Source organism: Hippocampus bargibanti, linkage group LG02, assembly GCF_051943395.1.
Source record: "Hippocampus bargibanti isolate YZ-2025 linkage group LG02, ASM5194339v1, whole genome shotgun sequence".
Taxonomy (NCBI): domain Eukaryota; kingdom Metazoa; phylum Chordata; class Actinopteri; order Syngnathiformes; family Syngnathidae; genus Hippocampus; species Hippocampus bargibanti.
In genome coordinates, this window is record NC_142735.1 from 17,517,501 (window position 1) to 17,534,143 (window position 16,643).

The following is a 16,643-nucleotide window of genomic DNA, read 5'->3' on the forward strand; positions in this document are numbered from 1 at the left end:
AAATTCTAATATCTTTGCTTCTTCTGAGCCTTAACCTACCCCCACATTTCCTGTCAATAACCACCGTGAGCACTATTCTGAATCAACACACATAGCGATCAAAAGCCCACCACAAACAGCTACCGTTCTTCATGTAGGTGTTGCACATACAGCTCTGATAAACATAAGATCACAAATGTGAGGAATGACAGATGAACTTGTTTGCCACCCGGGGTCATGTTGCTGGGAAGAAGACATACTTTACGATAGAAAATATCTTACACTGAAGAAAAAACTATTTGACACTTGAGTGCTGTGAATAAAAAGGTACAAATTTGTCCATTTTGGTAAACTCCAAAAAAGAGGTTTAATCTCTGTATCAGGCAAAAGAAATACAGCAAGCATCACAATGTCATAAGCAGAAATATTGTCCTGCTTTTTAGAGCAGAGATGAAGTCTTGTTTCCACCCGTGGCCAACATAGCATCTCTGGTGAAAAACACGGCAGTTTTGAAAACACCGGCACTGTCGTCAGACATTTGCGGGAAAAGCGCGTCTCACGTTTGACTTCCATTGAAGCATAAATAGGTTTAATATTAACTCCAGTTATCAACTCATAAAGTTGACAAGAGCAGCGTTGGAACTGCGATGATGAATGACAGGCTACCACACCTTTGTTTTTCCGTGCCAACAGTCAACACTCACAATGGCCAAACCCTTTTATATGAGACTCTTTGAGGCCGGCCATACAAGTGTGAGTTCGATCACGAGACAACGCATTCTAATCATGGAAAGGTTTTGGTACACTGTGTGTCTGTGGAGCGTCAATGTCGCCGCTTTCAATCTGGATATTCAGACGGTCATGGAGAGAACGGGACCCCAGGGCAGCCTCTTTGGGTTTTCTGTTGCTTTCCATCAACAGCTGAGTCCCACCAAAAAGAATTTGTGAGTCTGTAGTGACATTTAATATCTCCAATTAAGTGCAGTTAAGTTCTTTAGTATCCTATTTTGTCCCAAAAGGAAACGTTGCTTACCGATCGGTTTATGAGACAGGTTAGCAGTCAAAACAATTTAAGGAAAAGGTATTCCATGCAGGGCGATAGTCGAGTGGTTAGCACACCAGCTTCACAGTGCAGAGGTCGCCGGCATGTTCTCCCCGGACCCGCGTGGGTTTCCTCCCACACTCCAAAAACATGCATGGCAGGCAGATTGACCATTCCATTGTCCCTAGGTGTGAGTGTGAGAGTGACTGTTGTATGTCTTTGTGTGCCCTGCGATTGGCTGGCAACCAATTCAGGGTGTCCCCCGCCTCGTGCCCGAAGACAGCTGAGATAGGCTCCAGCAACCCCTGCGACCCTAATGAGGAATAAGCGGTACGGAAAATGAGATGAGAGATGAGGTATTCCATGCAGGCAAAGAATGTATGATTGACATGCTAAAATGAATATTGTAGTTAAATAGATCTTGAGTGTGTGTGTGTGTGCGTGTGCGTGTGTGTGTGTGTGTGTGTGTGAGGCTCAAAGAAAAATCTAATTTGGGATGGTTTATTGTTATGCACTTTATTTTGGAGTCAGTGCACCGCAAAAATATCCAATTGGCCTCTTAATGGAGCATAAAAGAGGAAGAATATAACTTAAATTCAGTCCTCCTTCCATTAGCTGTGGGTGTATTTTAAGAAACTGTTATTTCTTTTGAAATTTTGGAAATGGGTCACTCCTCGTCTTGCCTCGCCTCGTCTTTCTCTGAGCTGCTCCATCACTTCATTCCTGCCTGGTCCCTCATGTCAGATGGGAATATAGCATTTTTATTCATGGTCCCATTCTTTGAAATCAACTTGCTGTTCACATTACACAAACGCCCACATTGTTCATTTTATTTGGACCGATCCTGTTTTCCATCACCCCGGTGCTGCACGACAAAGCAGATTACACAAAACATTGGCCAAATAGAAACATATGTTTACCGTCTACATTCAAATAACTTGTGAAATCAATAATAATTCCACCTTCAATTTGTCCTCAGGTTGTTGGTTGGGTCACCGAAATCAAAACATCCATACCTGGGAAATATTACCGGCGTTGTTTATCAATGTGATCTTAGTGTGTCTTCCAAGGAATGTCAGGCCATTGACTTGAACCACGAAGGTAGCATTGCGTTTATAGTGTATTGACATGGCAGTTATCTGTAAAGACGAGCTTCAAACAAATGTGTTTCGTCACAGAGTTCCTTGAAAGCAACGGTATAAACGGCCAGTGGATGGGAGTCAGAGTGACAAGCCAAGGTCCGGGTCAAAATGTCATGGTGAGGAAGCACACTCCATTGCCACATCTAGACCAAGTGTTCTCAAGGAGCTATTGTATGTTATCCAGTGATTTTTGTCCTGGTTGAAACTTCAAACACAATAACACACACGAAAGAACCTTTATTCATATCTACAAAAGCACTTGGTTTTAAAAACAAGACGGACATCGTTAAGCAAGAAACTGTCAAATGCGATGGTTTTCAGAATTTTAGCAGCTCACAAGGCTGACTTTCACCAGCTCACTTTTTTTCCATGATGAACTGTATCAACTAGATGCCCTTTCAAGTGAGCTGCCTAGAAAACATCTACCTCAATCTACAAAGTGATGAGGGAAGATGACCATCCTTGGTTTGGGATCTGGATTGGGCACACCAATTCGAGGCCTTACTCTGAATTTATTCCCAGAGAAGCATCATCAGCAGCTTTCATCCAAGCCCACAGTAACCATAAACAATCGCCAAGCTCCTGTGCTGTACGTACTGAGTTCTGAGTTCTCAAACATTTAGAGTCCAGGTCAAGACATGGGGAAGACAGGAGGTACATACTTTGTGAAATGAAATTATATGAACATGTTTTTGTGTAAATTACTTTACAGACAGCCACTATACCAACCAAGTTTAAGAACCATTGAAGTGGTCAATGATGTATGTCAATGATCCAAACATCTTTCTCTTACAGACTTGTGCCCATCGTTACCAACAGTGGAGCCCAGGCCTTTACACACCTCGCCTGGTAACGGGCCAGTGCTACATATTAGGAGACGATCTGCAAGTCGGGACAGAGGAAAGGTCGTGGAGAAGAGTGGTTTGCGATGCTGAACACCTGAATAGACGTCAGAAAGACCATGAGTGGTTTGCATACTGCCAACAGGGACACGGTGCATCTTTTGCAAAAGACAACCGATCTGTGGTTTTCGGAGCACCAGGCGCTTATGAATGGAAAGGTCTAATATAACTATTTGATTACAGTGGAACCTTGATTGACAACTACAAAAGCTTGTAAATTTGGGCTCATGTAAGTCAAGGTCCCACTGTATTGTTGTTCTCGCTGTGAAACATTTTGCAACTCTGAACGTTCTCATGGGATTCTGTCAAAAGGAATAGTACGGACGGAGCTGCTGGACAACCTGGACATCTTTGGTGAACTTCCTCGAGAGACTGGCAATATTGACCTATTTAACTCCAAACTCATTCCTCTCCTAAGAAACAGCTATTTGGGTTAGTTGCCTCCCGAGGATTGCAAAGAAGGTTTCACCTTCCTACAATTTATACTCATCCCAGGATTCTCCACCGACTCTGGGATGAGACTGCTCCAAGGAGGTGAGCTTACCATCATATCGGGAGCACCCAGAGGAGGATACAGCGGTCAAGTGGCCTTTCTTAGGGCAGACCCTTTGGCGAAGAGAAGCTTGTCTGTCGAGTTGGTCCTGTCTGGTCCGGAGTTGGCCTCCTCCTTCGGATACGATCTTGCCGTGGTGGATCTCAACAATGACGGGTTTGTTTTGATGCGTGATATCATGGAAGTTTTAATATCTGTATTGTGCTACCTTGACTCACGAGTGCATCAACGTCCGAACAGCCAGAACTCTTTTAAATGACAAGAATCCAACACACAGATATTACAGTTCATACATAATTATGCTGAATTTTATTTATTTATTTATTTGTTTGTTTGTTTGTTTGTTTATTTATTTGTGTGTTTGTTTAATTAATGATGTTTATTTATTTATTTGTTCATTTGTTTGTTTACTTTTTACAATATATATATATATTTTTTTCATCTTTTTTTGTGGGCTGGACACAATGGTATTTTAGTTAATTTTAAATAGTGGGTGCGAGGGCGGCTGTTCTTTGATACAAGTACATTTGGTTATGATGCTTTGTCATGGAAAAAAAATAACTTGTTGGTCAAGGTACCTCTGATGGTTGTTTTATGTGGTAGTTTGTAATAACGATCCAACCACCACCAGGTGGGAGGACCTTGCTGTGGGAGCACCTGAATTCTTTCTCAAAGATGGTGTGATTGGCGGAGCGGTCTACATCTACATCAACAGAAAAGGGGAAAATTGGCAGGATGTTAATCCAATTCAAATCCTTGGCCGTAAAGATTCCATGTTTGGACTCGCAGTGGAGAACATTGGCGATGTCAATCAAGATGGATATGGAGGTAGCTGTCATTCTGTTTCACAAATTATGCATTGAGACAAAACATAAGGTTTTGCTGTTGCTGTTGTGAATATTGAAGGGGGTTAATGTTTCCATTTTGAGAGGAAAAGTTCTCATATTTTTTAACGCATTAACAGCAAGGGATAGAAAAGATCTAATTCAGCCCAATTGTGTGTGTGCATGTGTGTGCGTGTGAGTGTGTGTGTGTGTGTGTGTGCGTGTGTGTGTGTGCGTGCGTGCGTGAGCGTGCGTGTGTGTGTGTGTGTGCGTGTGCGTGTGCGTGTGTGTGTGTGTGTGTGTGTGTGTGTGTGTGTGCGTGTGTGTGTGTGTGTGTGTGTGTGTGTGCGCGTGCGTGTGTGTGTGTGCGTGTGCGTGTGTGTGTGTGTGTGTGTGTGTGTGTGTGTGTGTGTGCGTGTGCGTGTGCGTGTTACTAGTTTTAATTGTAACAAAGGTTTATGTTATCTACTTTGTTATCTAATTTTTACACACAAACTTCATAATGACAGATATTGCTGTGGGAGCGCCCTACGATGGGTCCGGTCGAGTTTACCTCTACTGTGGCTCATCAAGTGGCATCAACAGAAAGGCAGCGCAGGTGGTGTTTGAAGTCACATTTGGGAATATTACTGCACAATTTTGATTTAGGGATGACTGTTTTTATGAATTTTGAGTTTTATGATTATCAATACAGTAAAGTCTCGTTATATCGATATTCAAGGGAGTCCGAAAAAATATCGATATAACCGGGACTATCGATATATCCGACCCTGTTCGCATGTAATTTTCTCCGTGCGTGCATAGAAATAGTATCGATATAACCGGGACTATCGATATATCCAATATCGATATAACGAGACTTTACTGTATTTTCATGTTTACTTACAGGTGCTCTCGCCAGGGTCAAAAAAAATCACGCTGTTTGGATATTCTCTGGCGGGTAGTTTGGATATTGACGACAATCAATACCCTGATTTGGCTGTCGGATCACTCTCAGATATGGTGTTTGTCTACAGGTGACTTTGTTTGGTTTCAAATCGTTGATATAATTAGGACTGAGAGATTTTGTTTTTTTTCTTATATTGGATTTATATTATATTTTATACAGTATCATATCCTCCCATGTATTTTTAACAAGCACACACAATTGCCGATTGAGGCCCACTTGTATTATCCCTCAATCGGCAGTACATTTGCACCTAAAAGCTAGCAACCACTCATTTGACGACAATGAGGTTAAAATCTTAGCGAAAGAACATAGATGGTTTGAAAGGGGGGTAAAAGAAGCGCTCCTTATAAAACAACAAAATCCTTCTTTAAACCGGTCTGGTGGGGTGAGGTTCAATTTGGATTGTTCATACATTAGCCTGCTTAGGCAAAACAGGTTAGGCAACATTTGTTATGCTGATGAGGTGATACCGGTGGGAGTGGGGGAAATAGGCCAGTCGTTAGTCAGGAATGTAGGAACAATCAGTGGGGCCACAGAGAGGGGTCCTCTGCTCCCCCCAACCTGAGAGTAGTGACCTATCATAGCTGTGTCCGGCGCCGCCATGCCTGGACATTAGGGATATATAAATAGGGCCGATACGACCAGTCAGACGTTAGTTCGCTGACGAAGCCTCTTGGATAGGAGGCGAAACGTCCGAAACCTTCAAAATTGTACAGATGACGGCTGAAGAAACCTTCTCATCGATGGACCACTCCTGTACGACTGAGAGCTTACACAGACAAACAAGCATGTTGTAAAACGTTGAACTTTACAACAACAATCACAGATAATTCTTTGGCTTAATTTATATAGAGTATAGATGAATTAAGTTGGTACACATTTTGCTGTCTTGGGAAAATATAGTAGATTCTCGACATTATAAAAAGAAACAAAGTCGCACTTTATTACCCCTTCTCCCAAATTGCACTCTCTGTAGTTTTGGAACTGACAAATGTTCTAAAACTAAGTATTACTGTATACAGTGCAAATTTGACAACCGGGACACAAGTTTGAGCTGTCAAGATTTTGTAACGCTGCCGCTAGATGACACATTATGTCTGTGCATTGATTATCTCGCTCACATTTGAGAAACAAATCAAATTAGTTCCAAGTCATAAGGTGAATAAAGCTCGAAAGTCAAGGCGCCACATTTTTTATGACCTGGTTTCTAACATTTGGGTGGATCTGTTTCAGAGCTCGTCCTGTGGTCAGTGTCAGCAGCACTCTCACAATAACACCAAATGAAATCGACGTCATGAAGCAGCAGTGCAATCTGCGCACATGGTAAAAAATAAAAAATTAAAAAAAAAACATGCAGGAACCTAATTTCTCTTCTACGTTTTTTTGTACCTTGTTGATTTGATGTCATGTTCCATCAGTTATTTTGCAGTGCAGGCATGTTTTACCTACTCAGCACATCCAGCATCGTCCAACCCCAAACTGAGTGAGTTTTCAGTTGATTTTTTTTATTAATGCAAGACTGTTCTTTTTTCTTACTTTAGTTCAAGAGGGGAGTGGTGTATCCAGACACAAATAATTCACCTAAACTCTAAATTAACGCTGTCAATTCTGTACACTTGGATTGATTTTATATGTGTGCCTCAATATTTGTATGATTTGTGGTGTTTTGATATGGTAACAACAGTGACACTGCATCTTTAACTCATTCACTGACATTCCCGAATTTATTCGGGAATTGAAAATATGACGTGGTGCGTCATTCCCGAATTTGTTTGTGTTTTGGTTTTTCTTGCGGGGGTACCGACAAAGCGCTGGTCAGACCTCTGGCAATGTTTTTTCCCTTCCATAAGGGGGCAGCATTTGCCTTTTGTACAGCCACCCCATTACAAGCTGAGATGACTCCAGACCCATATTACTTATGATTTAACTATTTTTTTTTCTGATGAAAGAAGAGAGTCTTTTCTTACGCTGCATTGAATGTTTATGTAGTCCTAACACTCAATATTCTTTGGGTCCTGGAATTTGAGTGAAAATGACAAAAACCCTGGTACTTGAGTGGACACATTTTTGCACATGTCTGGCAGCAAATGAGTTAAGTTTCAATGTAATTATCGCAATAGAGAGAAAAAGCGAGAGGGAGAGAGAAAGAGAGAGGGATAGGGTGATTGGAGTGTGGGAAGAGGGAGATAGGGAGAGAACAAGTTCGAGTAAAGATGCCATTGTTCCCCCGCAGCAATCAAATTCTTGATCGAGGCTGATGCAGCGAGGAGGAAATCCAGGCATCCTCCTCGAGTGGACTTTCTGGATTCATCTCAGGGGATGTTGGAGCTGCCTGCCCAAAGGCGCAATATATGTGCGAACACCAAGCTCCGACTTCTGGTACTGTTCCACTCAGATCATGGAGGAGTTTTTTCTGACAATGCTGTTCCTACTATATATTGTTAATCATTAACAACTCATCTTGTCTCCATGCTCATGGTTGATAATTGGATTGGATTGGATTTGCCTTTATTAGTCTCGCAGTGGAGAAATTTACATTTCACATTTCAATTGTTTCTAAAATGTCTCTTTGTTGTACTGTGCGTTCTTACTATTCTTGATGTATGTCCTGGTTATCATGAAGCACAACTCTTTGGTTGCAGCGGGACACAAGAGACAGGTTGCGCAGCATCCCAGTCTCCGTCACTGTGTCTTTGCCAGTCCTCAGTCCAAAGGCAAGGACAAACATTGAACTGCCTGACATCACTCCTGTACTGAACCTCTATCAGGAAAAAAGCCCAGTGTCAGAGGTATAAACATTTATGTGGGGAAAACCAAGCCAAGTTTCATGATGCTTAAGGACTATTTGCTGATTGGTTGTCCTAGATAACCTTTATCAACCAAGGCTGCGGCAGTGACAACCTTTGCCACAGTAACCTGGAGCTGCAGTATCAGTTCTGTGAAAGGAAAACTCAAAAACATCAGGATGTTTTCCATTCACTGGTCAGGTGAGGGGATGTTACTCCTACAAAAGAAGTCTTGGCATGTCTTTTCTTTCACTTCAAACAATCTATATCTTTTCTTTAGAGAGGACGGTGTTGCAGTCATCACTCCTTCCGGTGAGGACGTGGCCTTGGAGATCATTGTTAGCAACTCAGACGGGGAGGATGCACACCAGAGTCACGTGGTTGTCAAACTGCCAGATCTTCTTCGCTACTCTTCTGTTGTTCACTCTTCAACGTCGGTGAGGGGACCGCATGTCATGAGTCATAAATCAATTTTATTTGTGTAGCTTTAATGTTACCGTTTTGGCTTTAGCGCGTGTGTTAGCTAGGTGTGTTAGCTACTATGGAGACAGACCAACAACAAACTGAGCTATTTAATTGGAAAAAAAATAATAATAAAAAGAACAATGTTGAGTACACATGAGTAACCAGATTTCGTTGAAATGTGTGACATGTTCGCATAATGGCATAGCTGGAAAAATGTACTCATTCACTGCCATTCCCGAATTTTTTCGGGAATTGAAAATATGACAGAGCATTATTCCCGAATTTGTTGTGCTTTTTTTTTATGGGAGGTGCCGATAAAGCGCTGCTCAGACCTCTGGTAATGTTTTTCCCATACACAAGGGAATAACAATTGCCTTATGTCCATGTTAGCGCTCTGTTGCAGCTTCAGCTGTTGTTAAAGTGCGACGTAAATCAATATGTATGGTTTGCATTGTATTTTCACCAGCCGCCCTCATTTCAAGCTCAGATGATCCCCAGACCCATATTACTTATGAATTAACTCTTTCTTTCTGATGAAAGAAGAGAGTCTAAGGTTTCTCACACTGCATTGATTGTTTATGTAGTTCTAAAACTCAATATTCTGTGGTTCCTGGGATTTGAGTGAAAATGAAAAAAAAAACTGGCACTGGAGTGGACACATTTTTGCACGTCTGGCAGTGATTGAGTTAAGACTAAAATATTCATGTTTATGATTAAGTTTAAAAATGAGGGAAAGGGCCAAATGGGACTACTTAAATTCCAAAGTAAACAGAAGATATTGACTTCATCAGAAAATATAAAGCATGCCAGTGCAATAAATAATTGTGACTATTTTCATTTTTTCTTCTTCTTAATACCTCTACACCCAAAGCAACTGGCATGTTGTAGCTACAATTTGAAACACGGTATCGTATATGAAACAAACATGAGTTTTGTTTTACAGGCACAGGTGACATGCTCGAGCAATGATAAAGGAACGGTGATAGACTGTGAGCTGGGAAACCCTCTTCAAAGAGATGCTCAAGTGAGTGTTAAGGCAGTATTTCTCAAAGTCATGGTATGTTGTTATATGTGGTTGAATATTTCTAATGGTTGTTGCTAATGCACCCCAGTGTGATAATATTTTTAAAAATTCCGGTGCTTGTGCATTCACTTTTGTCTCCAAATATGGCCCATTGCAGCTTCTTTTAATCTATTTTTAATATATTTAGTGATCGTTTTCTTGACAGGTTAAATTTTATGTCATGCTCACCACAACTGGCATCTCCCGAAGCACAAAGTCTGTCAATATCACATTACAACTTCATACGTAAGGAAATGATTTCTTATGCTCACTTTGCTGTATGCGACCATGACTCATGTTATAATTTTATATTCTCGCTATATAGGACAAGTGTGCAGACCTTAGAAGCAGTTGAGGCTACAGCCAAAGTAGTTTTTGAACTCGGGCTGCAAGTGTATGGGTAATCTTTGCATTTCTTTATTTAGTGACATTGTGTCTTCCCTTTGCAGTACGCTAAAAAGGCAAAAATATTTTTTTCTGTTTAATTAGGCAATTCGAAATTTTACAGTATTATATTCCATAATAATTCAATGGGTATTGTGCCGGTCTTTCTCGAATACGTAAAGACATTGTAAACCTGGATTTTATGATTAAACCGAAAAGGCTGTTTTTTTGTAGCAGACAATAAAGAGTATATGATAGTGGTTATTGTTGTATACATTGAATATTTTGGGACCGCTTGTGTTCCAAATGAAGTTGTTGAAAGGTTTATAATTATCTCATCATTGATGCTATCTCTGTTAGTTCATCTTTAATGTTTTGTACTGTGTGTTAGCATTGAGCTAACATACTGTAGTTTTGTATCAAAGTTCAAGTGATTTGGTAAAATACACAGTGTAATTCTCTTTGGTTTATGTTTTTCAACACTTGAATTCCTAGTTGTTTTTAAGCTAATGAACCACTATACACTACTATATGTGTATGTACTCACTGGACACTACATTTGCTACACAGTCACACTTCAATCAGCTCACATAGTTTCATCAAATGTACACATTATGGTGTAGAATACTATATTTTATATATATATATATATATATATATATATATATATATATATATATATATATATATATATATATATATATATATATATATATATATTTTAAATGTGATACTTTATGTATTTCTTTATTGTAATTGTTGTCAGGCTCGCCAAACCCTCTCAAGTGTCTCTTAGTAGAAGCTTAAAGGAGAAAAACTTTGTAAGAACTTTTGATGACATTGGAACCCCAATTCAATTTGAATTTAAGGTATATAAGATCCTCCTGTCTCCCCTTATTTCATGAATGTATTCTGTTTTTTTTTGTGTGTGTCTTATGTCCAGACCTAAATTATTTTTTTTTTTTTCTTTGCAAACAGATAACAAACCAGGGCAGATCTCTCAAATCGTTTGCTAATGCCTCCCTGGACATTCAGTGGCCAAAAGAAACCACAGATGGGAAACGGCTGCTGTACTTGACTCAGGTCACTGGTGCAGGGGTGCATTCTGTCTCCTGCACACCCGCTGACCAAATAAATCCTCTGAAACTGACGGTAATTCAGTTCAGGTAATTATGCATTATTCAACTTGGTTCATGTTTTACCTTCATACTTTGGACATTAAGGGTCAACGCAGAGTCTCAAGGGACAGACGTGAGGCTGAACACGAGGGCCAATATGATGCACTCTCCACTGCTGGATTCTTATTTCTTCCATCAAAAAGAAAATACAAAACTCTGGTGAGAATTACTAATTGGTGTTTTCATTCCTGAATAAATTAAGAGTGGGTCAGTCTATTCATTGTGCGCATGAGACTGCAAGCGCGCAAGGTAGGCGGTAGCTGCGTGGCAGATGTGCTCTAATTGACAAATACAAGACATGGTATGTTTAGTGTGTAAATGTTGCAAACTTAGCAGTCTTCGTCCTAGATATCGTTTGCGTATTTGATTACCGTATTTTCTGGTGTATAAGGCGCACCCAAAAGCCATGATTTTCTGCAAAATATGACCATGCTTCTTATATGCAGGTGTGCCTTATATATGTGAAATAATAAAATGAGCCACAACAGGTCTGGCAACGACTGTCAGCAGCCACGACTCCATTTCCACTTGTAAAAGTAGTGCGTAACTCCAGTCGCTAGCGCCTTATAATGTGGTGTGCCTTATATTTGGAAAACTTTTATTCGTTCATTGAAGGCGCGCTTATAGTCGGTGCGCCCTATATATGGAAACGGTTTGAAAATACACCATTCCTTAGGGTTGCGCCTTATACTCCGGTGTGCCTTATACAAGGGAAAATATGGTATTTGTTTTGCTTCACTTACCTTATTTGGTTAACATTTCCTTTATATTAAAACATACAAACATTCAATTTCATTGTACTGACTCCCACAAGAAGTATTAATCAGACAATGAAAACTTCAGAAATGACTTTTTATTCCTCCACAGTCCTGCTCCGATGGACTCAAGTGTGAGGAGCTGCGTTGTCCTGTCGTGGGATTGGACAACACTGCATTGATCGTTCTTCACGCAAGCCTTTGGAATTCTACTCTGACAGCGGTGAAAAGCTTCCTGAACTGATATTTGAAATGCATTGCACCATTAAAAACAATGTATGATGTTTCCTGGGCAGGATTACAGCTCTCTGAATTACTTGGACATGGTTGTTGATGCTGCTCTCACCCTCACAAACTCCCCAGAGAACATTGGACTGCCAGAGAAAAAGCCTCGCACCAAGGTCAAGCTATTTCCTGCATTTATTACTTTTTGTTTGACATTTTGGGCCTCACTATGACATTTTATGACAGCCCATTTTTACACTTTAGAGGCAAATTGAACATTTGAGACCCAGGCCTTCAATGTGGACTGACCTGTCTTCATCAATGTGGTTTGCTAGTCAAAATTCACATACTCTGACCCAGTGTTTTTCAACCAGGGCACGTTTTTTTACATTGGATTTTTTTCGCGGCACACCACGAACCATCTCGCAGGAAGGAGGCAATTGGTGACATGTTGCCACACGGACGAATATTAAATTACGCTCCCAGTCTTTTCAGCCGGGACACAGGACAATGACATAATATTGGCAGAAAATGATTCATAAACGTCTGTAAAATTTTAAATTTGAAAAAGGGGCATTGGATAGTTTATCACGGCACACCAGACGATCTCTCATGGCACACTAGTGTGCCGCGGCACAGTGGTTGAAAATCATTGCTCTGACCAACCAGTCAGGGAGAGAAAAATGCGGACTTTCATGAAGTCATTGGCTAAAAAACATTCTAATGGAATTTCAGGAACATCTTTGAACACGACTGAACTAATCTGCAATGATTCAATTAGATTAAAATGACATCACAGAGAAGCTGACATCTGATTGAACCAACTATATTCTCCACAACACCGACAGAAATGGTGCACCTGAGTAAAGTGTAAAGAAATTAGGAGAATAGACTATTGAGAATAATTGAGTCGAATTTAATGGATTATAGAGAGTACAGTGAGACCTCAATTTACGAACTTAATTGGTTCCCAGACAGAGTGTGTAAGGCGAAAAGTGTGTATCTCAAAAAAAAATCCCATAGGAAACCATTAAAATGGGAATAATCCATTCCCAGGTTTCCAGAAAATATACTTTTCAACTAAATAAGCCTTAGAACTACACACAACATACCTTATTCTATGTGTAATAAATGTGCTATTGTATTGCAATGAAAGAAATACACTGCATTGTATCATAAAGTCACTTTATTTACATTTGTGATGGTCATTTATGGCTTGATGGAATGGCGTTGGAGGTCGAAGGTCAAAGGGAATTGCATGAGGACTATAATTAAAGAAATAAACTGTGCTGTAAAATAAAGTTTTATTTACCTTTTTGATGGTCGTTGATGGCTTATGGAAGGAGAGTCACCTTCCATAAGGACTGTTGGTGCTGTTCGGTCGTGTGCTTCCGCTGAAGATCACTCCGCCAGCCGTGGTGGGTGTGTATTATGAAAATAGTGCTTATTATCAGGTTTAATTTTCATAAATTTGACGTTTGTAAGACGAAAAGTTTGTAAGTTAAGGTGTTTGTAAGTTGAGGTCTCACTGTATTAGAATTTAAATTGGTAACTCACCACTTCGAGGCTCATTCTTGGGAATTGTTGTATGCAGGTGAAGGTGACAGTGTTCCTGGAACGAAAAGACGAATATTTCACTAAAGTGGCCTGGTGGATCATCTTCCTGACAGTTGTCGCAGGTCTGCTGCTGCTGGCTCTCCTCTGCTTCTTCTTATGGAAGGTAAAAACACCGCATGATAGCATTGAGTGGGGGGGGGGGCACCTTCTTTATGAAAGGACATAATTGTAGTAAACTAGCATATTGATATTCAGTTTTCTGATACCTGACAAACACTGTGTATACAATTTTGCCAGTACTCACAGTGTTTTTTCTTACTATATTTGTGTCACTGTAAAAAAAAAATAAATAAATACCTAAATAAACAAATTCTTTCATACAAACAGATCCCGGTATGATTGTGCTGATCTACATGATGTAATCAAATATTTGAAGTAATTTCCAATAACCTTTTTTTTAAGAACATGAGTAACTGTAAGAAATTATTAACATGTCTTAGCTCAGATATTGTCAAATTAGGATGTCATTTCTGATGTTTTTGTTTTGTTTTGTTTTCTATCTAGCGAGGTTGCATTGAGTGTTCGACGTGCAATAACAAGTCCACACACATGAAGCTGGGAAAACTAAAAGCCTGAAAGAAGAATGTAGGGTGAGCGGATTAGATCAAAATCCAACATCATATTAATGGTGGCCATTGTCAAACAACTGACAAAGAACTCAACACACATCAATATCAACGTAGCTTTGCGGATGTTTTTATTTTTTAATGATGCAAAAAATATTCCTTGTGTGTTTGTTCTAAACAAAGTGTAACAACAACATGAGGGACAATTGTGCTTTTGAAGACCATTCTCTTCAACATTTGTGTACAGCAGTGTTTGAAATAACGTCTGCCCGGAAGCCCGTGGCGTACAACTTTCAAAGAGTGGCCGACAACTTCTTCAAGAAAAAAAAAAAAAAAAACGATTATTTTCAAATCAAACATTTGTTTTATTCAATAAAACAAAATCTACAAGCCACATTGATTCCTCTTTATAAGCTTTCAAAACTTTCAAGTACACTTTTCAGTCACTGTAAAGTCCGAAGCACGAAACAGGCTTCTGATTGGCTGCTGTGCCGAGTATGTTCGTTTGGCAATTTGGCAATTTGCGTGCTTCGGACTACACCGTGACTGAAAAGTGTATTTGAGAGTTTTGAAAGCCGCTTAGAAAGAGGAGTCCATGTGGCTTTGAGCAGACATCGCAACGCAAACATTGAATTGTGCACCATGCCGACAAACGACAACTGGGCAAAATCTTCAGCAAGGGATATTTACCATAAATTAAGCAAGGGAGCATTTGTGGTAGGTACTCCCTTAATTTAAAAAAATCCTTTATACTTCGCAACAATGTTTTTTATTGTGATTAGTCATTTTATTATGTTTCAAGTTGTGAAAAATGAGGTGGGCAAATTTATGGCAGGACAGGCAACTTTGCCTGCCCGGGTGACCGCTAACTTTTTGTCATGAGTTTCAGACACTGGTGTACAGTACTAGAGTGTGTCACTGTCGGACAAGGTGAAAGGACAACACTGTGTCTCTACAGTGGAATCTCCAGAGATCAATACAATCCAAAACGCTTGATTCCATATGTACCCTTTAAACACTTTAAACATATTGCATCCCCATGTTCTCTGGGAGGTTGGGCGTGTTGTTAGTGGTGGCCATGTCAGATCCTTTTCATGTTTTTTTTTATGGTTTGTCGCGAGCCAGATGTCATATTTATTTTACATTCTCAGAGATGTGAGTTGTTTTTTTTTAATAGCGCACCACGGCGTACCACATTTTATGCCAATTGGGCTCTTGTGACCGCTGGGAACATAATGTAAACGTTTTAACATGACTGCTCAAGTAAGATGTCTCTGTATGTCATCCATGCTGGATGTGGGGACCAGTTTCCGATCGGGAGCCATGTCAGTATTAGTGGTTCTCCCATAGTCATATCAAATTCACAATGAAATGTCGGACCAAACATGGAAACGTTTAATGTGAGCAAATGCTCATTTTTTTTATGGATTATGAATATTTGTTGTTTAAATGTTCTGGGTCTTGTTATAATTTCATGACTTGTATATGGCCCACAGGCCGTAGATTACTCACCCTTCATCTATATAATATTTTTCTATTGTCATTTCTGTATTCCTTTGGGTTATTCGCGTGTACATTCCGAGTTGCACAAACAACACTTTCCACCGTTTTCTTTATCAAAATACATTCGACACTGGATGAACAGAGACGTGGACACAATTTGTACCTCATTCACAAGCTTCACATTTTGTTCATTTTAGGAAAAATATGTAAAAAAGCGCAATATTATACAAAAAAACATCCAAACATCTGCTCCATGTGACCATAGAAAGAATGGAAGAAAAACAAAACAAAACAAAAAAAACACATGCAGCACACAAAGTATAGAAAACGTTGCCTTAGCAGCTTTGCCTTAGCAATATGTGTTAACTTAATGCTAACATAAATGAAAACACTTTCGAGGGCTGAACAAAACATTACCAAGGGCCTTGATCGTTCAGCGACAAATATTTAAACACAAATTATGATGTAACACTTGTTGGAGAATGATGATTTCTCAATAAATGTACAACACTACTTATTTCAGTAGTTAAATTCAAAAGGGAAACTACTCTGTTTAAGATATTAAAATATTTCCAGATTTTTATGTATATTTTTTGATTATGTTGATGAACAAGACCTACAAGTCACCATCTGGAGAAATTTCATACATGTGTTTCAATTTTTCATTTGAACTACTGAAATCAATAAAACCTTTGTACTATATTCAAATG

General features: G+C 39.7%; 2 protein-coding genes across 4 annotated transcripts in view; one reads left to right on the top strand and one right to left on the bottom strand.

The window, feature by feature from the left end:
* The window catches only part of LOC148901737 (uncharacterized), a 6,547-nt gene extending 6,466 nt beyond the window's left edge, over nt 1–81 (bottom strand). Inside the window, exon 1 of the mRNA XM_088989714.1 lies at nt 1–81. This exon is cut by the window's left edge and continues 206 nt beyond it. The gene's annotated coding sequence lies outside the window, so the exon portion shown is untranslated.
* A 447-nt stretch (nt 82–528) lies between these two features.
* LOC148901738 (integrin alpha-6-like) lies at nt 529–16,635 on the top strand. Of its 3 annotated transcripts, none has more exons than XM_088989702.1 (25): nt 529–923; nt 2,001–2,122; nt 2,200–2,279; nt 2,959–3,223; nt 3,378–3,497; nt 3,561–3,774; nt 4,250–4,446; nt 4,952–5,040; nt 5,331–5,458; nt 6,625–6,714; nt 6,810–6,874; nt 7,625–7,770; nt 8,034–8,180; nt 8,257–8,378; nt 8,458–8,614; nt 9,586–9,666; nt 9,872–9,951; nt 10,031–10,105; nt 10,856–10,958; nt 11,068–11,241; nt 11,313–11,426; nt 12,135–12,245; nt 12,319–12,423; nt 13,842–13,967; nt 14,369–16,635. In XM_088989702.1, the coding sequence occupies exons 1-25, from the start codon at nt 634–636 to the stop codon at nt 14,438–14,440; spliced, it is 3,273 nt and encodes a 1,090-aa protein (XP_088845828.1). In that variant the 5' UTR covers nt 529–633; the 3' UTR covers nt 14,441–16,635. The 3 variants fall into 3 exon arrangements, with proteins under 3 accessions (XP_088845828.1, XP_088845829.1, XP_088845830.1); XM_088989703.1 differs by having other exon boundaries at nt 12,135–12,242; XM_088989704.1 differs by having other exon boundaries at nt 10,031–10,099.
* The last annotated feature ends 8 nt before the right edge of the window (nt 16,636–16,643 follow it).